Source organism: Trachinotus anak, unplaced genomic scaffold (genome assembly GCF_046630095.1).
Source record: "Trachinotus anak isolate AG129_WGS33_773 ecotype Australia unplaced genomic scaffold, CSIRO_AGI_Tana_v1 ptg000032l, whole genome shotgun sequence".
In the NCBI taxonomy this organism is placed as follows: Eukaryota; Metazoa; Chordata; class Actinopteri; order Carangiformes; family Carangidae; genus Trachinotus; species Trachinotus anak.
This window is the reverse complement of record NW_027273883.1, coordinates 2,796,079-2,811,781: the sequence shown is the minus strand read 5'-3', so window position 1 is coordinate 2,811,781 and position 15,703 is coordinate 2,796,079. Positions and strand designations below refer to the sequence as shown.

General features: G+C 40.2%; 1 protein-coding gene across 1 annotated transcript in view; it reads left to right on the top strand.

The window, feature by feature from the left end:
* Positions 1 to 13,284, top strand: part of atg5 (ATG5 autophagy related 5 homolog (S. cerevisiae)) — a 32,358-nt gene extending 19,074 nt beyond the window's left edge. The window contains exon 8 of the mRNA XM_071468719.1: positions 11,588 to 13,284. Within this exon, the coding sequence (XP_071324820.1) occupies positions 11,588 to 11,724 (137 nt within the window). The 3' untranslated portion in view covers positions 11,725 to 13,284. The remainder of the gene's footprint in view (positions 1 to 11,587) is intronic.
* The last annotated feature ends 2,419 nt before the right edge of the window (positions 13,285 to 15,703 follow it).

The window sequence follows — 15,703 nt, the reverse complement described above, 5'->3', positions numbered from 1 at the left end:
AGAACAGGTCCACTTCAAGTCAAAACCAGTCATGTCTCATTCATAGTCAGACAAGCACAAGCAGAGCATATACCTTCCTATGTTTAAAACAGTGTTTTAGGGGGTTTAAAGATGAGCAGAGATTTCTGCACTTTATTATGTCCAGGTTTTTAGATATCTGTCTCTGAGATGTTTGCTCAATTTTTATTTTCCATTTTGAATTCTTTTATTTTATTTAATTATCTGTCTTTATAAAAACTGCAACAGCAAGCTTGTCACCAGAAACTTTAGGATTATGTTTAAGCTTATACACCCTGATGTAAAAACAATGTATGGGACATTAATCTAGCTTAATATCCTGTATTCCTAAATGAAACATCTAACTAATCAATGCAAAATAAACATTTTATTCCATACACTGAAGTAGGCTTTGATGATATACTTCTGTGGAAGAATAAACAAAATAAGATCAGTTGAATAAATGACCAGACACCAAGACCAGTACATGAACAGGCAATTTGTTTTAGTTGTAAAAAAAAATATTGTGCAGAAGAAAACAACGCACTGCAAAATATTGGTGGATTGAAAGATAATTTTATTGGTAATTCACATATATAATATATTTTATCCAAGTTAGTCTATGTTTAAAATGTAGGCTAGACATTTTAATGTCTGTGTGACAGCAGAATTTCCTTGTGTGCACTCACGACGTATAGTTTAGTTGCTGCCGTGGCAGAGGTGTGGTGATAATGAAAGAAGAGATGAGAGGAGAGAGAGAGAGGGCAAGCGGCAGTCTAAACAGGCAGTGTCTGCAGAGGAGGAGAGAGGAAGTAGATAAGGAGACAATAGTGTGTTAGGACAGAGGACCCGCAGGAGACTCACCTGCACAGAGGAGACAGAACCATCAGCACCCCCCTCCTCTGTCTGCCTGCCTACCTGTATGTCCAGCATTCACTCTCATTTTGTCACCATAGTGATGGTGACTGTTCAGCTCTCACACTCACACTCATGCAAAACATCACAAATCTCTTCATTCTTTAGATTAATTCAGATCAGGGCAAACTAAGTGTGAGCTATGTCCCAGTTTCATATAACACAGAACATGTTCTATATACTGAATGTATTTGTATACTTTTTAGCAGTTAGTATAAGAGAAATGTGTCGTCAAAAAAAGATGCCGCTGAATAAATATCACAAAGAGCAAAATGTTTAGAGCTTTATATTGAGTTTCTCCAACCTACAACTTGATTCGCTCTCACCGTTCAAAGCTCAGAAAACTAGAGATGCCCTGAGCCAATCCTATGGGCGTCCTATATGGTCGTCTTTCAGTGGTCTGCCATCAGTTAAATGATGCCAATCAAAATTCAACCCTTTCATTACTGCATTTTCACTGTGTTTTGTCCACCTGGACCAGGCCCTTCACTGCAGCATCCCACTTAAAAAGCCAGTGACAATGAGAGTGTGAGTGTATAATATTATTATCAAGTTTAATTGTTATATGTGCATTGTAAATGCCCAGGGACAACAAATGGACAAATGGAAATTACCATTGTGCTATAGCTGGTGCAATACATTTATTGTACACTGTCTCTATTTTAAATAAACCAATATATGAATTTGGGGCAAGACAACCTGGTAGGAACATCCCTGCTAAAAACATCCAGACAGCAGCAGCTACAGAGCCAGAGATGTCCCTCAGGTCCAACCTCCAGGCTCACTGATCAGCTGTAACTACCAACAACTAAATACCAAAGACAACTTATTTATCAAATGATGAAAATTGTCATTTTCTGCTTGATGAGAATCTGCTGTTGTGCTGACGTTTATATGTAAGGTTTTCCGAGCAACAAATTTCACGGTTTGCTTAAAATTTGCGTGACTGTTAGGTTGAGACAGAGACATCCTCTTACTGTCTCTTCCTCTTTTCCTCTTTCTCTCCGTTTTCCCTGATCTAAGGCTATTTTTCTCCTCTTTGATCCTCTATCTCTCTCTCTCAGGTGTAGTCTTCTACATCTTCCCTGTCTGCTGTAGATGTCTTTCATGTCTTTGACGCTAAGTCTCTGCTTTTCTCTGCTCTCCTCCCTCCCAGAGGAGTCTGCCAGCCTGCCTGGCTGATCAAGGTGAAAGTGGCTCTTTTGTCTCTTGTCGTTTGTTTGGTTTCCACCTCTTCCTCGGCTGGTAGATGAGTCGGGTGATAGCCGGGGATTATGGCGGCGTGTTTGGATTAGAGAGACCGGGACGTGTGTTCAGGGACTGGGCGGGGCAGCAGTGGTTGGCGGGGCGGGGGGGGGGGGGGGATTGGATTGTTGAAGAGTTCAGAGGACTTTTTTTTTCTTTTCTGTCGGGACCCTAACATATAACAAAAAGAAAATCTGGGGTGCTCCACTTCTCTGATCTTTCAAACATCAAATAACAAGGTTTTTCAAAACAGCCTCCCCCTCTGTTATATCTGAGATAGGATTGGTGCTGACCCCTGCGGGACCCAAAAACCAGTCGCAGCAAACAAAGAGTTAAGAAGAAAAAAAGAAGGGGATTCCCAAATCATTCTGCAGGAATAGCTGAAAGGTCTGTGTCTCCGTGAGGCTGATGTTCCCTCTGCACTGCGGGAAACAAACCCAAAACAGCATGTTACTGTAACCGGCGGTCAGCACTGACGTCTGTTCAAGCTGTCTCGTGTGCTTTTGAGCCAGGTGTGTGATTGAGCAAGGTAGGAATTGGCAGGAATTTGTCTTAGGTTCGCCGCATAAATCACAGACTGAAGGGTGATGCTGCCCACGTATGACATATGTGTATTGACAGACAGTTCTCATAAGGAAAGCTTTTTTTTTCTTTTCTCAAGATTTATCGGAGGCTAGCCCAGTTATGAAAAAACCCACATTGACTATTGTCTGTGAATAATAAGAGGAAACCCCCCACCCATGTCACCCCACCCCCCCACCCCTCCCCACCCCCCCACTACAACCCCACCCCGACCCCTCCCTCCCCTTTGAGTAACAAATCCAATGATACTTTGAGCATCCAACCCCCTTTTCCTCCTCCTCCTCCTACACCCTCCCTCCCCCCATCTCAGTCACATCTGTGGTACAGCCCACTCACTATTGGCAGGCTTCCCCTCACTGGCTGCATCAGGAGCCAATACAGCTTGTACTCATCAAACGGGTCGGCTCACTTCAGAGACTGAGGGGGGATGTGTAGGCTTCAGTGGCTGTTTTGATACAGCAGATAGCGGGTTATGGTTCATGTGCGTGGGCGTGTGACATGTCTACCAGACAGGGGAATTCAGAGTGGCTCGAAAGCCTCACTCTATGACTCGCTCTATTGTTGATTAAAATGTGGTCAGCTGAGATCGTATGTTATCTAATTATATCCGAACAGCTTTACTGTAAAACGGCTGCGAAGGTTTTGGTGGAATTTGGGGAGACACTTGGGCAGAGGTTTCTTGCACAATTGCAAAAATGGAACATTTGGAAAACATGTTGATATTCTCACTAACAACATCTGTGAAGATCAGTAATATTATTATTACTATCTTGTAGTATTGGAAATGTTAGAAATGTCAGTTTTACCAACATTGTCCCAAATCAAGTTTGTCTCAGAGGGTTTTATACTCGTACTCCTTGAACCCTCACTTCAGGTTATGAAAAAACAACACAAAAAATAGTAACGCAGGTTCAGGCATATAACATTTTGGCACCTACTGAAATGTGTCAGCAGCACCCAGCATCACACGCTGCCAAACTGCCAAAGAAGGCTTTGATTATCTGGTCAGATTCATCATCTTATTTACTTATTCTCTGATCAAATAGTTTGAATCAAGAAATTCCCAAATTTTGACAGTTTGGTTTCTTTATGCCACAGGGACACAAGCATTATGTTTTCTGGTTGTCATTCTCTGTCTATTTCTCATGACTGCGATATCTCTGTAACACCATGAGGAAATTTCTTCAGATTGGGTACAAACAATAACTTGGACTCAAGGATGAACTCATTAGAATTTGGTGGTCAAAGGTCAAGGTTGAAGGTCATAACTTATGAATTAATATCCTAATTATGACACAATTTAACACAAATGTCTGATTGGATAAACTGATGAAGCGATGACATTTTATATCCAAAAGGTCCAAGGTCAACGTCACTGTGACATCATCATGGGCTGGTTGGCCCATGGAGTCATACAACCTCAAGGATGTAATTCTAGTTTTTTTTTTTTTTCTTCTGTGGTGGTTTAGACAACATTTAAAATGTAAGAACCTTTCTTTGTTTTGTCAAAGGTCAAAGGTTCTCTAGAAAACACTACTGAAACTCAGCATCATATTGTCCTAGTATAAATTTAAAAAGCCTTACAATACTCAGCCATAGATCCAAGATGTGCAGATATTCAATAGGTGTTTCATATACAGAGTGAACAGAAGTAACTAAAGCAGAATTGTAATATGAAGATACAGAAATTCAATATTAGGTGAATAGAAACTGTGATATAAATTAAAAAAAAAATACTAAGTAAAATATAAATAAAAATAAGTATAGGTTTAAGGAAAACTGTATAAGTATCACATCACACAACTTAGAGACATTTCACAAATGATCTGCTCTCTATTTGTATAAAATACTCCAAAGATTAATAGTGCGTTTCAACCTTAAGCTTTCTCTGACTATCAGCACCAGTTGTGGGTTTCTTAAAGTATAATCTACATGAAATTTAAGTTGTTGAACATTCAATTTATTTCTATATCTACAGTTGGTCCTAAATCAGAGTGTCATTCCTGTGGGGTTTTTTTAGTGTTCCTTACCATTTTGTTGAAACAGAAGTTTCCAAGTGGATTGTTGGACAGCTCTGTACAGAATTTGGACCTCTTCTCTTCATCCCAACATCAATGAAATACTGCAAATGTTGCTTTCAACCAGTTATAACACTGGTGTAGTGGACGCGTTCAGAATAGTGTTGCATGCAAAATGTGAGCTGAAAGTTTATTAATTATTATTGGTTGGACAAAACAAGCAATTGGAAGATGTTATGTCAGTTTCTGTGAAACTGCAATGGGCTTTTTTTCCCCACTAATTCAACATTTTATAGCCCACCTGTCAGTCAACAGTTGATTCAGTCAGCCAGTATAACCAGTCAGTCAGTCTGACCAGCCACTAGTGGTGCAGTCAGACTGTGTGTTCGGCTTCGAGGAGAGCGCTGCATTGTGGTCTTCCTAAATAGTGGTTGGCTTCGCTCGGCTGACAAAACATGTCGTCTTGGCCAGCAGTCGTGCACCACTCAACCACAGGGTGTGTGTATCTGTGTGTATCTGTGTGTGTGTGTGTGTGTCAGTGGATGAAGGAGTCCAGTTTTATTCAGTTACTCTTTTCCAAAACAAACCAGTTATTAATGATTTACTTGTGGTTGGGAGGAGGTTCATTGAATCTGCTGTATGTACTGAACACTTTACGCTTTCAAACCACTGGCTCTTCGTCTGGTGTTTCATGAAATGGTCCTAAACATCCTAAAATACATATCTTGCCTGACAGAGATGCCGGTTTTTCGAGACTCTAGTAGAAGTGGACATCAAAACTGAGCAGCTGTACCTTAATAATTGTATGAAAAGCAAAAGATGGAACCACATGGTTGAGGATTTATGGAAACAGTGGACTGTTTATTTAATTTACACCAGTAATTTAATCCTTGTAAACTTCACAATTGAAATTTATATGAAGCTGTTATCAGTACGTGATTATGAGTGGAAACACTCAAACTTCTTTATTTGCTTCAAATCTGATTGTTTGTGCTGTTAATGGTCAACGCCGTCAAACCCTAATGAATCACAGAACTAAACTAAACACCTCTGTAAACCTCCGTTGTTGTATAACATTCCTCATTATTGTTTTCTTTTATGTGACACATCTGCTGACAGCTGTTGTACCTGTACGTTTGCCACAGGGTCCACGCTCACTGTAATGACCGTTGTAAAGTAAGAGGTCACTGCTCTCATCAAACTGCTGCCTGACAAGTTATTTGCTACTGGAAGGATTTTTTTTCTCTTAATTAATTAATTTTTTGAGCATTAAATGCCTTTAATAGACAGCTGACAGCAGTGAGTGAAAAGGGGAATGACTTGCAACAAACATCCCCACCCCAACGTGAAACGCTGCAGCTCATTGTCGACACCTATAGATATCTTAGACAAGAGATACCTTAAAAAGTACTTCACAGCTCCAAAACTCATAGATCCTACATTTTGTGTCTTTTGTGAGACTTTTGTAAGACCCTCCCTGCTTGGTGAACACCAGTTTCTCTAAAACGCCACACCTTCAGTGTGTCACACAGGGTTTATGTTAAACTTTACATGACATTGTTAAGTCTCCAGGCCCAGGTGAAAATAACCCTTATGACATCATCTGACTGTTGAACTGTTTTTGTTTTGTTTTTCCTGAGGTTGAGTGGAAGTCGTCATGACATGCAGACTGAACTTGATGAGTAAAAATGTTGGGAAGTAGTAAATCACTACAGGTCATTTGTCAGCTGATTACACCTTGAAATTACACATTTCTGTTTGTTGCCATCCGGTGTCAGAAATGTCAGAATTAAGAGGAGCACCACCTGTAGCTCTCAGCTAACAAAGTAGCTTATTGGTAGACTGTTTTGTTTCTCAGCTGCCAGTAATAGTCTGAGTATGTGAGTGGATTGAAAGTTTAAAAGTTCACTCATTAAGATTACTGGAAATGGTAAGAGCAGCTTTGTTTCCTTCCAAAATAAAACAAAAGAAAGAACTGCCTCTGTGCCACGCTATCTGTGAAAAAATGAAAAAATAAATAAATAATAAGGATTTTTCTCTGCTGCCTCAGCTTTGTGACTTAACAAGTCTCAGCTGCTCTGATGTCGTGGCTGTTAACAACGTGTTTATTGCAGGAATTCACACTGAGGATGATGACCAAAGTACGATAAACCATGCACAGTTACAGTCGAGACTGACTTATCCGTGTGGATGTCAGCATGACTGTACATGTGTTTCTGGGTGATGGAGGTACGGGTGGCCATCGTGATGATCTACAGTAATATGTATATGAGTGGGCTGTTTGTGTGTGTGTGTGTGTGTGTGTGTGTGTGTGTGTGTGTGTGTGTGTGTGTGTGTGTATGAGAGAGAGCGTGAGTGTTTGGGGGCGTGGTCCATTGTGAATTTCCCCCTTTTCTCATAGTGAGATTGTGACAACACGCCTACTCCGCCCACCTCTGCCTCGCTGTTGCCAGGCAAGACTAGGGCTAAAGGTTAGAGATGGGTATGAAACGCCACTAAGAAATGGACTGTGTGTGTGTGTGAGAACCAGAGAAAGTGTGTTCTCACTATTGCTGTTGTATTGGCAGGATCACACCTTTTACTTTCTGTGCTTCTGAACTAAAGATTTTGTCAAGATTTCAATCAAATTGCACGTACCGACTTAATCAGCTCATTTGAATTTATCATCAGTTAACAACTTTTTTAATCAAATACACATTAATGAATAAGATAAATACCAATTTAAAAAAAAACATGTAAAAGCACCTACTGTGCCACTAAGTAATAAAATAAATGGTAGTTTTAACAAAAAAAAAAAACACTGATTGAGGCTAATTATTTTCAGCTTTTACCAAATTAATTTAACACATTTTCTTTTAAAACCTGGATTTTATTATTTTAATGGATCAAAATGAAAAGAAAACAAGCTCTGAGAGACCAACAAAAAAAAAAAACAGGGAGAAAAAGAAAAGAGTGAACATGAAAAACCTTTAAATGGCATAGTATTTGCACTGTTTGTGGTATTTGTATAAGTCAATTTGCATTTGTATCATTGATTTTTTTTTTCACACCAAAAAATAAATACTAAAAAATTACCCCCAAAAATATTTAAGTACCAAAAATTTTTAAATGCTGAAAAAAATTAAATACCTGACAATTTTATAAATGTCCAAATTTGAAATACCAAAAAATTCACAAACTTACCCAAAAAAAGTGTGAAATTTATGATGACTGCAGTTTTTGTGCACATATTTCAGCGTTCAAACCATGCAACAGATAAATTTCAACTCCTTTTAGTGTGTTCCAGTGCTTACCAACCAACAGTCAAATCTTTTATTATGCTTTAACTTACTCTTCAACTTCTTTATGTGCTTACACTTAATCTGAAAATCCAGCTCCTCTTGGTTCATTTCAGCTAATACCCTTTCATTCATTATAGCGCCTCATCATTTTTTCTCATGTCATTTCACCTTTTCCTTCTGTCAGATTACATGTGCAGTAATGCTCCTGCTCTTCTTACAGTTAATGCTTCTTCAGCTGCTCCTCAGCTCCCCTGTAGTCAAGAGGAAATCGCTTGATTAGTCGTTTTTTTTTTTTTTTTTTCAAGCTTGTGGTTCAGTGGTTTTAGTGCAGTAATGCAGTAAGACTACGATGCAAATAAGTAATCCACCCTCACCCCTTAAACTTTGTTGTTTCCAAATTTAGAAATGCATTTATTTTACCATCTTAAAGTGACAGAATTTTGTTCTTTTTTCCAAACCATCGCTAAATTTTCATGAAATTTATTATTTTATGAAATCCAGAATATTTTCTGTTTTTGAATGAACTGGTTTTCTCCTCCCATCACCTGAATGCCTTGTACTTTGCTCTAGTGACCTATGAAATTGTCCTGAGCAGCTAAAAATCCAACATTTAAGGTTCATTTTTCTAATTCAGCAACAGATATTAGGCGACCTTTAACCCTCTGCTTGCATTTATACATCCTGCATTCACCAACTTTCCTGCATCAATCAAAAGTCAGTTAAATTAGGTGGTAAAATAAAAACGGTTTCCCTTTTAAGTCTTCTGCAAAGACGAGTCCTGCCTCATCTGTGGTCTTTCTCTGCCCCTGCAAATAAATATACCTGTTTATCTGTTAAGATATTACAGATTGTGGCTTGTTTTTTGATCTAGCAGTCACTATCTGAGGGATGTCACTCTGTTGTAGCCTTTACCTAGTCTTAATCTAGATTAAAAAACAATTATAGCTGGTATTTTAGCAATATTTATTTCATTTTTTTTAATTCCAGCAGCCACCAGCAAAGGCAGCCCTCCCATCCTGCACCTCTTCCACCCACCTCTGGCCTAGATGTGCACATCTGTACATTTTCATAGGGCCTTTGCTGAGCACATGTCTTGCACAGTTTTCCTGACATTAGTTTCGTGCATGTTGCTGTTTGCCAGCCAGTCAGCAGGTGTAGGGCGGAGTCGCTTCTCAGACCGACAGTTAACCCTCTGCCTCAACCGTCCTCCTGATATTACGTGGAACGAAAATGTCATGTACAAGGTGCGTGAATGAGGGTAAGCTTTGTGTGTGTGAGGTCAAGGGTGGTAGACAGGAAAAGGCCCATTACTGTCTGCCTTTCTCACGCACATATAGTCATCCTGACAGTGACAGTGTGAAAGAATTGCAATTATAAGCTAAAAGCTGAAGTGTCACTTCTACATCCTAAAGTATTTAACACATTAATTTCTATTTTAAATAATTATTTTAAAACAAAATAGAAACTTAAAGCATAAACTTTAATATCTGTCTCAGAGACCAACCAAAGTGGAAACAGCTGCATTAACTGTTTTCACATTAATTCACTTGTTAAACACAGTTTCTGTTTTACAGCTGATCAAAACATGTGTCACCTTCCGGCCTGTTCGCTGCAAAACTGCAAAAATATTTATACTGAAACACGAATCAGTCGAGAGGCGAGATTAAATTCTTATTTGTAACAGGTGAGCGTTTTCTAAGCTTTATCTGTTTCTAAAGAAACCAGAGTGAAACGTCAACAGAAAACAGTCACTTGTATTAAAACAGACCAACATGCATTAGAGGCAAGTTCAACCACCTGAATACATCTGCACATTTTTTGCTAAAAAATAAAATAAAATAAACAAAAAAAATAATAACTGAATTAATCCAGACTTGTTTAAATTAAGGAGGACATTTATGAATATTTTTTATAGAATTTAAACTACAAGAGGGAAACACTCACAAGACCTTAAGCTTAGTCATATAAAATGTAAATAGTTTTTAAAATTTGACTTATTTTTAAATCCTGAAATTATTGTGACCTCAGCTGTTAGAAAACAGTCAAGTCATCATGTGAATCTGAGCATGAGATACTTCTGTATGTGGAGGGAGGGAGCTCTAAATAACTATCAACTGACTTTTCAAATAATAATGTAGAACTTTAGAAATAATAAATTTATTTAAAAAAAAAAAAATCTTCTAGAACCAGATTAAACATGTTAGATTAATATGTTAACACTTGTAGGTACTTATTATTCATTTATTTTTGGCATTTTCATTAGAGAGCAGTAGTGGAAAGTTGACAGGAAACAAAGGTGGGCGAGATGCTAAAAAGGTCACACAAAGACTGAAACTGAAGAAGAGGCTGTGATATCCTGAGTGTTGGGAGTAAAGCTCCAGAGCGATGGATTTCACATTTCCCATAATGCAGCTCAATAGTGTCTTTCATTTGACGTTTCCTCTGGAAATAAGTCATGTCAGTCTGACTTCACACCCTGCTTGTAACACGCATTTTATGTTGATTTATGCTATTGTCTCAGACTTGACAAAGCTCCAGAGCCACGGAGACGTCAGCCAACAGCCTGCTCCTCCTGATCAGTGACATGATCCTCATGAGGAAAACGGGCAGTGTGCACCTTTGAAAGCGTTGCATGAAGGCCTGAATACAGGCGCTGTAGCTCAAACGTTTAGTCTCTGTAACCGACAGTGAAATCACATCAGATATCTGCTCTGCAAATCACACGGCTCCGGAAGGTCGAGAGGGTTGAGAATGTTGCTGCTCGTAACGGCTGATCTGCGGTCGTGGCCTTTCAGCAGCGGGCGGGCTCAATTGCAGGAGGCCATCGGGCCGGAGACACACACACACACACACACACCTCACAAACAGTCTGAAACTACAACCTGTCAGAGTGAAAGTTTACAATTCGAATCTGCTCAACGACGAACACTCAAACAATCAACTGTCACTTCACTCCGCTTCATAACCGAACACACTCACACTCACTTTTACACTCGTACTTTCTCTCCCTCTCTCTCTCTCGCCCTCTCTCTCTCTCGCCCTCTCTCTCTCTCTCTCTCTCTCACCCACCACACCCGTGGTATTACTGTAGTCTCTGATGTGGTCTGTCTCACCTCATGCTACCATCTCTTCTCTCTCCACCATTGCTCTCTCAGTCTTTATCTTTTTTTTTTATCTTCCCCTCTACATATTTTCCTCTTTTCACGCTTTCTCCTCTTTTTATTCTTTTCTTCCCACTGCTGTTTTTTTAACTTACTCATTTCCTCCTCTTCTCTTTACCAGTCTTCATTTTTCACCTCTCCTTTCCTTATTACTATAATTTCTTCTTGTTTCCTTCCTTGTCTTTTCTCGTCTTTTTCTCTTTCTCTTATGTCCTCAGTCATTGAATTTATTTTTTTTCTCTCCTCAGTCCATTCTTCTGTCTCATTTTCTTTCTTTTTTCTACCCCTCCTCATATAAATAAAATAAGAACAAATTTTAAAAGGTACTACTTATTAACGAACCATTGTTAAATTATTTTCCCCTCCCTCCATCTCTCTCTCCACCCAGGTGAGGAGAAGCGTTACCAGGTGATGATCCACGGCATCGAGCCGCTGCTGGAGACTCCTCTGCAGTGGCTCAGCGAGCACCTCAGCCACCCCGACAACTTCCTGCACATCTGCGTCATCCCCACCCCCACTGACTGAGGTCGCAGCCACCCGACCACCACTGGCACCGTGACGACCGACCGACAAGCTGAGCCCCCAGTTGGCTGGATGTCCCAGGAAACGGTAGCGTCTTGACGGTGGAAACTCTTAAGTAACAAACTCTTTAATGAGAAGGAGATAAAGATGAAAAAAAAGGACGTGAAGGAGGTGTTTTACAAACCTCCTTGTCCATCTTGTTTACTTATATTTCTACTCCTATTACCACTACTGCTCCTCTTTACTCTGCAGAAAATTTGTTTTTAGGATGCGAGGATGTAAACACTTCCTCCTCTGGTCTCAGAAGAGGAGAAGACTTCTGTAAGTGAAGAAATGGTTGAATGAGCAGAGGACCTTTAATTTTCTGCCATCTATGAACAAGCATCTCCATGGGAGGAGAGGAGGCGAACAGATCCCTCATTTCATCCGTCCTGGCGTACACCTTTCTCCCTGACTTGTCCAAGACAAAGACTGTCATGTCGACAGGGAGACACGTTTGTTGGGGGATTCGGGGAGTGGTGCGTCCAGGCCTGCTGAAGCTGCCTTGAGTTATGCATTTTCATCATCAGCATCCTCATCATTCCTGCATTAATGTGTGGATGTACACAAAGTCACTCTTGAGTTTACATCAGAGCCTAGAGAAACGTTTTCCAGACGATTTCCTGTTGGTTACTTTGCTTGGATTAACTTTTTTTTTGGCTTTATTTGACAAAGTGAGCTTGACTAAGAAAAGGATGAGGACAGTGACTGACACACTTGATTTGACTCCAGTGGACTGAGCATCATCACTGATCATCGCAAGCAGACAAACTGTCCAGGAGCCATCATCTGGTACTGTCCGCAAATCAACATTAAATTGCAGCTTTAATTGTTCAATTCCAGCGTCATACAGCCTCTCAATTTCATAGTTCAAATAATCGGGATGGTTAGATGGTCCTCAGGAGGTTTTGGGATTCTGCAGCTATCAAAACCAAATGGATGAACTGAAATTGACCTGGTGTTTTGTTTTTGACTTGTTCTGTCGTTTCACTATCTCTGCACAAGACACATGGAGATACGAGTTTTTCACAAGGCTAACATTTGAGCGTCATCAAGCTATTTATGAGGCAACATGTTTATTCTGCAGGGGGTTCATGGGAAATAACTTCACACGTGTTTTCAATAGCAGGTGTTGATTTCTCTCCATCCATACAACACAGTTAAACTGTTTTACTGTCTGTTTTTGTCAAATTTGGCTCAAGCCTCTTTGTCTGCTGCCAAACTTAAATAAGCATCTGGTTTTGTTTGTTTTCAGCTTAGATGGAGAGACATCAGGAGAATTTATCATTAAGTGTGCAAGCTGTTGTTTGACATGTCCTGAAAACTGGGAAAAAAGCAGATATGAATTTTGACAGAGCACTGACTTTGGCTGAGGGCCGCCTAGATCCGATTACTTGGCTGGACCATAATTAATCACATTTTTTAAAGCAAAGTTTGCATCTTGTCTTCTCTGTCTTTTTTTTTTTTTTTTTTTAACACATCTGTTCATACTGAAATAAACTGATACTTAAAGCATTCGGCTGACACTGTTATCCAGAGTGACTTTAAATAAAAGTGAGCTGATTTAAATATTTAATCGTCAAAGAATCTAGTTATTGATTGTGAAGAGGAAAAACTACACAATATGTGCTTAAACATGCACATTTCGTAGCACTGCCCTGAAAAAGGTGAGGCAGCTTTAAACACAACATCAAACATCAGTTGCATCTGAGTCTGATCAGTTGATCGATTCTTCAGATCTCTTTTAAGACCTGTTAAGGTTGGGTCATCAGAATCACTGTATGCTCTGGCCTCAAGTAAAAATGTATATATTTTTTTTTTACATTCCAGATGCTCTTCCTGTATTTCTCAATTAAAATGTTCATGTACCCATTGTGCCGTCAGCTCAACCTCAGTTACCTTCACTTTCCAGCAAGGTGATGAAAATGAAATTGAAATTATCACCTTCCTTACTTATTAAAGCTGGGAGTCATTTAAAGGTTTTCGGTACCAATAACAATACGTTACCTGAGTTTCAATACCAATACCAAAACAATACTTGTTCTGGTAGCCTCCTATGCTGAGTCTTTTTTTTTTCCCCTTTTGGCAAAATTATGCACGTTTGTTAACACAAACAGCTGCAGATTTTATCATTTTTGCACAAATTTAAAGGACGCATGTTAGAAAAATCACAACAAAAGCATTTTCTCAGTTAGCTCGGGCAGGATTTCATAGAGACTGTTTTTTTGGCCCAAAGTAGTTCAACCAAGCTCACAACGACGCACCGAGGGTAATGTGGACATGTGTTTGTGGAGGGAGATGTTGCTGTTGACATGAGGAACTATTTGACCTTTAAATTAGGAAACATTTGGTCCAGATAAACCAGACAGAGAATCTTGACTGAGCCTTTTATGTCATGTGTCTGGACTGACATCTGCAGTACCAACATTTAGTCATTCAGCCGACCCTTTAATCCAAGATGCTTTCCAGCGAGGGACGACACTAAAGCTTCAGTAGGAGACCTTGGTGTAAGAACTAAATCTGTTCATAAGTGCAATAGATGTGGTAAAGAAGTGCACCGAAAGTGCATAGTAAGTGGTAGTTAGACACAGTAGGGTGTTCAAGGTGAGATGAGGAGATGAGTCTTCAAGATATTGTTGAAGATAGAGAGGGACACCCCTGCTCTGATAGTGTTCTGTAGCTCGTTCCACCATCGGGAACCCCAGACCAGAGCAGTCTGGACTGAGACTGTCTTGTGTGCAGGGATGGCAGTGCCAGGAACGAAGCGGCCCAGAAGGAGCAGAAGCCTGAATGACTGAGCATGTGTAGCCAGTGGAGGTCAGTAATCACTCCTGCTAACTACAGGTCATTTACAGGCGACCCCAGCTATTAGGACCAAGGTGGTGGCGTTCTGTATTTTTCTAATTGTCGACAAACCTTGTGAAAAGACAAAAACCATCAGAACCGTTAGTGAAAGTGTTTGATTGTCTTGTCTGCTGCTTCAAGCACAAAAAAACCACAAAAAAAAAAAACACAGTCGGCTCCTCTTCCCTCAACATCTTTTCTCTATCCACCTCATAAAGAACATCTCTCTCTCTTATGTGTTTTACTGCTGGCACTCGCCCTCCCTCCCTCTCTTCATCTCTCCTGGTTAATTATCTGTTGGCATTCCACCCGCTGCTAATGAGACCACTAAACTGTCCTGTCAGACAGGCCTCAGGCTGCTCTGTCACTGTGTGTGTGTGTGTGTGTGTGTGTGCTGGTCTCAATGTGAGACACTTGGTTTCACAGAATCAGAACTGTACAGTGTGAAGTATGTGATTTGTGAGTGTGTGTGTGTACATAATTACAGACATCATTTATAGCACTGCACAGGTGTGTGTGTGTGTGTGTGTGTGTGTTTGTGTGTGTGTGTGAAGGCACCCAGGAATTCTGCCTGTCTTTTCTCACACACACTCGTCTCTTGCCAGTTTGCTAATTTAAAGCTTCTATGTGTGTTGCGTGAGTGATGTCATACATCATGTCATCACATCAGGCTTCCTCATCGCCACTGCCGCCGCCAAGCATGATGGGATGGCTGTAATTTTATGGTGTTGAGTCAAGAACCCGGGCCTTGGCGTGGGGTATAGTACGTGTTTGTTTGTGCGTGTGTGTGTGTGTTTGTATACACACTGCGGCCCTAGACACAGTGATGAAGAGTCTGTCTCACTCTGTCATCTCGCTGACACACACACTTTTATGGGATTTCCCGAGCCGCCGTCCCACCCCCATACTGTACGACACCCTGAGGAGAGAGAGAGAGGGGGCGAGAGACATGGGAAATAAAAGAAGAGGGGAGTGAGGTGTTTGGATGGAATGAGGCGAAGGTAAATTGTTAGCAGGGCTGCAGTTTTTTGACCTGAATCAGCATGGAAAAGTTAACTTTGTTTTTTTGTGTTTTGTTTGTCAAGACTCACACTGACCA